At 49.3% G+C, this 5,231-nt stretch overlaps 1 protein-coding gene across 1 annotated transcript; it reads left to right on the forward strand.

Annotated features, from left to right (window-relative positions):
- The first annotated feature begins 282 nt into the window (after positions 1–282).
- Positions 283–4,696, forward strand: Hmgn1 (high mobility group nucleosome binding domain 1). Its single transcript, XM_041673083.1, has 6 exons — positions 283–425; positions 572–601; positions 689–718; positions 813–863; positions 2,561–2,683; positions 3,879–4,696. Exons 1-6 carry the CDS (start codon positions 411–413, stop codon positions 3,921–3,923), a joined length of 294 nt encoding a protein of 97 aa, XP_041529017.1. The 5' UTR covers positions 283–410; the 3' UTR covers positions 3,924–4,696.
- Positions 4,697–5,231: the final 535 nt, after the last annotated feature.

The raw sequence follows: 5,231 nt of genomic DNA on the forward strand, positions 1-5,231 counted from the left end.
TGTGGGAAGGCGACGCGGCGCCACGTGACACGCCCCCGCGAATCAGCGCGCAGACCGCACTTTTGCAGTCGGCTTCAAACAAACTACCTAGCGGGGTCGGGCGGCTCCGGCCCGCCCCTCGGCCGGGGTCGCGCCCGCCGAGTGAGGGGCCCGGGGGGCGGGGCGAGGCGACGGAGTGACAGGCCGCCGCACCTATGCGGGGACGAGGACACGGGCGCCGGCCGGCGGCGCAGCCAATGGGGGCGGGGGGCGGCCCGGCCGGCGGGGAGGCGCTGGGGAAAGGGGGGCGGGCCCCAATCCGGTTCCATCCGGTTCTCCCACCGCCCCCGCGGCGGGTCGCAGCAGTCGGTGCGGCGGCGGCTCCGTGACAGGTTCGGCCTTGCACGCGCCTCCCATCCAGCGCCGCCAAGATGCCCAAGAGAAAGGTGAGCGCGGCGGGAGGGACGGGCGACAGAACCCCGAGCGGGGGTCGGGCCGGAGGGGGTGCGGGTTCGGGAATCTTCGGGGGGCGCGGGCCGCTCTCGTGACGTCACGCGGCCGCATTGTTCTCCGGTTCTCGCTCTTTCTGCAGGTTAGCGCGGATGGAGCGGCGAAGACGGAGGTGAGCGTGGGCCTCGGGCGGGCCGGGGCGGGCAGGGCGGCGGGGGTGCGGTCGCAGCGTCGCTCACCCTGCTTTCTCTCTCCGCAGCCCAAGCGCCGCTCCGCGAGGCTGTCGGCCGTGAGTACCGCGGGGCCGGGGCGGGAGCGAGCGGGGCCGCGCTCTGCAGGGCCGCTCGCCGCCTCTTACCTTTCTTTTTGTCCCCTCTCCCTAGAAGCCCGCCCCTGCCAAGGTGGACGCGAAGCCGAAAAAGGCCACGGGAAAGGTAGGTCTGGAAACGGCTGTGCAGGCAGGCCGCTCGGTTGAAGTTGAGGCTCCTGGAAGGTCATTGCGGGCGGCTGGGTACATCCTTAGCAGTTGTGCGCGTTTGGTTTTTGCAGAGGACCTGAGTTCAGTCCCCAGCACCCACAGGGCAGCTCACGAACGTCCATCATTCCTGTTTCTAGAGGTCTCCAGCCCCAGATGCGCGCGATGCACAGACACAAGTACAGGCCTTTTTTAAGAACTCAGAAGCATGTTATGAGCCGAAGAGATGACTCACTGGTTAAGAGCGCACACTGATTTTACAGAGGGACCTGGATCTGTTTGAGTGACAGCTCCAGGGGATAAAAAGGTGTGATAACCTCTTCTGGCCTCCTCAGGCACAGCCGGCACAGGCACACATGTGTGTACGTAATTAGAGGAAATGAACATCTTGTGGACATGAGTAGAAACTGAACTGTTGGGATAGTGGCTGTTGTAAGTATGTATGAGTGAGTGTGTGTGCGTGTGCGCGTGCTTATCACAGAGGCAGGAAGAGGGTCTAACAGCTTTGAGCCATCAGGTGAGTCCTGGGACTTGAACTGTCTCTCCCATTACCTGTTAGTGGTCTTTTTAAACACAGCTTCTAGAAATGGCGACAATACCGTCAACTAAGACTTTCTCATGCCATTGGGCAGTAGTGGTACACGCTTTTAATTCCAGCACTTGGGAGGCAGAGGCGGGCGAATCTCTGTGAGTTTGTAGCCAGCCTGGTCTGCAAAGCAAGTTTGAGGACAACCAATGGTGGTACACCGAGAAATTCTGTCTCAAAAAAAAACAAAAGAAGATAAAACAGAATGGGTCGAATGAAGTCACCCTACTATATGGAACCCCACCCTCCACGTTCCCTTAAGACTGTGTTGGTTCTCTTGTTTACCTTGGGGCCTTTTAAGTCGTGTAAGTCACCAGCGCCCATAAGGAATTTGGCTTTTATTGCATCCAATTATTAATACATGTATGTGTTAGTACCACAACCATAATCTTAACAGAGAACTGATGTTTTTTGTTGCTTTGGTTTTGGGAGGCGGGGATCACTAAGCTCCTTTTCTTATAAGCCAGATGGGATCCAGAAATAATTTCGTACTGCTTAGGGTTTAGTTTTGGACTTAATGTTTCAAGTAATATCCTCACACTAACATGTGTGCTTTTCACATTCTACAAACACCCAAATGAAAGCACCTCACAATTGGTCTTTTTAGCTATTCATTATATAATATCAAGAAGGGACTGTGTGGCGGGATAGACAACATGACCTCACAACGTGTGTATTGTTGATGGGGAAAGACCCACATATGTGGGTACAGATCTTGTCAGAGCGGTGGTTGTGTGGCAGGTGGATTATTCATGCTTAAAAGACATTGCTGGATTGGTAGGGTTACAAGACTTCTGCATTTAATCTCTGATGTGTGGTGATGGCCATGGTGCTGTGGGGAGTACAGCATAGGCTTTAGGCTGAATCTCAGTTAATGAGGTGTGATGGTGACTCAGGAATCATGGTCTCCTTGTTGGGGTGAATCTCAAGTTGTCTGATACCAAGGCTGTGTTTCTGAGTGTCTGAGGTTGTCTCACAAGATACATTGTTATACCCATTGTGGATACAGTCTGCACCAAGTCAAAATTAAGTGAAAATTGTGTTGAGATGTTCTCTTCCTCTTGTTTCAGGATAAGTCATCGGATAAAAAAGTGCAAGCAAAAGGGAAGCGGGGAGCAAAGGGCAAACAAGCTGAAGTGGCCGACCAGCAAACCACGGATCTGCCCGCAGAGAACGGAGAGACCGAGAACCAGGTCGGAAGAGTACACCTGCATGAGCTCATGTTGGGTTTGGGGCAACAGATGTTAAATTGAATCTTGGATGTAGCAGATTAGGGTTTGATTCTGTTTTTCGAGACATGATTTCTCAAGTGTGTCGGCCCTGGCTCTTTCTTCTAACACTTTGTAGACCAGGCTGGCCTTGAACTCAGCCTCCTAAATGCTGGGATTAAAGGCATGCGCCAGCCTTACATGCCGTGTAAGGTTTTGGTAACAGATGTTCTGTCCTTTAGAGATAGTCTCTGTAATTTCAGAATTTCTAATTCTGAAATGGTTCATCTGCTTCAGCCTCCAGCTACTGGGATTCCAGGCATGAGCCACCAGGCTAACAGCAACTAGCTTTTGTTGCGCCCACAATTCTTATTTTTCTAACCTTTTGATGTACTGGTTAAGCTTAGGAAGGCAAATTGGAATGATGGGTTTTATGTGGTGTCCATACATAGATACTTGACATGGTGATCTTTGTTATTCTCCATTTTCTGTATTTTAATGGGATCCCTTGATAGATGAAGCTTTCCTGCATGCTGGGATTATAGATAGCCTGCAGCACTCACCTGGCTCTGATGGGTGCTGAGGATTAGCACTCGGTTATCTTGTGTGACTTCACCTACCAACTCAGTCTCCAACTGGAATAGTTTTATAGGAGTATTTTATATAGCACCAGCTGTCTTGGAACTGGCTGTATAGACCAGGCTGACCTTAAACTCTGGGGTTCTTAGTGGTCAGATATTTGCATCTCAATTTGAAAAACACCCTTACAGACCTGAGCCTTGGCCAGATGGTGATGGAAGAAGATGCCTTTAATCCCAGCACTCCGGGGCAGAAGTAGGCAGAACTCTGAGTTCAATGCCAGCCTGGTCTCCAGAGTGAGTTCCAGAACAGCTAGGGCTACACAGAGAAACCCTGTTTCGAAAACACAAAAGGAAAAAAAAAAAATGGGCAGGCATAGTGACACACACCATTAATCTCTGCACTCTGGGAGAAGAGGAAGGTACGTCTCTGAGCTTGAGGCCAGCCTGTTGTAAGAAATAAATTCCAAGATAGCCCGGGCTATGTGAAGGACAGTGTCTCAAGGAAAGGAAAGAAATGGCACCCATGCTGTGCTGTGTTAAGTGTTGATTGTGGCCATGGCATACGGTGTACTTGATCTTTCTTTTCCTGTGGTTTGCAGAGTCCAGCCTCTGAAGGAGAAGAGAAAGAAGCCAAGTCCGACTAACCATCCATCATGTCTGTCAGTGTCCCCGCCTCCCTTCTTGTACAATCCAGAGGAATATTTTTATCAACTATTTTGTAAATGCGAGTTTTTTAGTAGCTCTAGAAACATTTTTAAAAGGTGGGGAGAAATCCTGCCTCATCCCATTTTTTAAGTGTAAATGATTTTTTTAAGAGGTTAAATCACTTGCTGGTTGTTTATTTTTTGGTACAACCAGAAAATAGCAGGATACTGAATCAAGAGAGGCTGTGACTGTCTCGGGGGTCACCATAACATTCCGTAGAGGGGGCTAGTTTTATATCCTACAACACAAAGCATATACTAAGTGGTAATTTGGAGTCTCGGTCGTGCGTTTGTGTCCCTGGAATATTTTCCGTTATATCCGGTGTCGTGTTTTGTAGAACTGTTGGCTAAAAACCCACTCCTTGGTCCTTACCCTGTCAGGACTGTCTGCCTATAGCAGTCCATTTTCCTAACAAGTATAACAATGTGCTGTGAAACATTGAACTTGAGATTGTGTCCTGTGCGTGGCATACAATGGTGAGTCAGTGGAGTTGAGGATTGTGAGCAGCTAATTATTATGTGAGGTCTTGGGGAAGACTTGGGGTGGAACATCACTTGGAATAAGTTCAAAGAGAAACAACACATGGCTCTTTTGGGTACGAGAACACAATGTATGACTCCTCAGAGTTTGGGTACATGTTTTAAGAATTGAAATGTCTGTGTACTTTACTCCTCAACCAATAAAATCTCCGTTGTGAAAGCGTTATTTGAAAGTGCCAGATTGGTTTAATTTTCTGATTAACTTCCTTTTTTTTTGTTTTTTTTGTGTGTGTGTGTTTCTTTTCCTTCTGTGTACCCCTGGCTGTCTTGGAACTCATTCTAGACAAGGCTGGCCTCAACTCAGGTGTCCTCCTGCCTCTTGGCTCCTTCATGTTTGGGATTAAAGGCATGTGCCATCACTCATGGCTTCTCTAATTCTTTTTTTTTTTTTAAATATTCAGTATACAATATATCCCTTCAGGCCAGAAGAGGGCATCTGACCTCGTTACAGATGGTTGTGAGCCACCATGTGGTTGCTGGGACTTGAACTCAGGACCTTAGGAATAGCAGACAATGCTCTTAACCCCTGAGCCCCCAGACTTCTCTAATTCTTGATGTGCATACTGGCATTGACTCCTTGAGCACTTGGGTCTATAGCTGTACAATGGCTTCTGCTCTCTTGTGTGTTAAATTTAGTGGTGACTGGGAAACCGGGTTGATAAACTACCCCTCACTTGACAGATTCTTGAGACAGTCTCATGTAACAGA

Source organism: Microtus oregoni, unplaced genomic scaffold (assembly GCF_018167655.1).
Source record: "Microtus oregoni isolate MIOR12 unplaced genomic scaffold, Mior012 000023F_ref0000262, whole genome shotgun sequence".
In the NCBI taxonomy this organism is placed as follows: Eukaryota; Metazoa; Chordata; class Mammalia; order Rodentia; family Cricetidae; genus Microtus; species Microtus oregoni.

Bases quoted from the DNA above. Each gene is read 5' to 3' on its own strand.
- Hmgn1 (XM_041673083.1), top strand. The intron at 864-2,560 runs GTAGGTCTGGAA...CTCTTGTTTCAG, and splicing joins CGAAAAAGGCCACGGGAAAG to GATAAGTCATCGGATAAAAA. The intron at 2,684-3,878 runs GTCGGAAGAGTA...TGTGGTTTGCAG, and splicing joins ACGGAGAGACCGAGAACCAG to AGTCCAGCCTCTGAAGGAGA.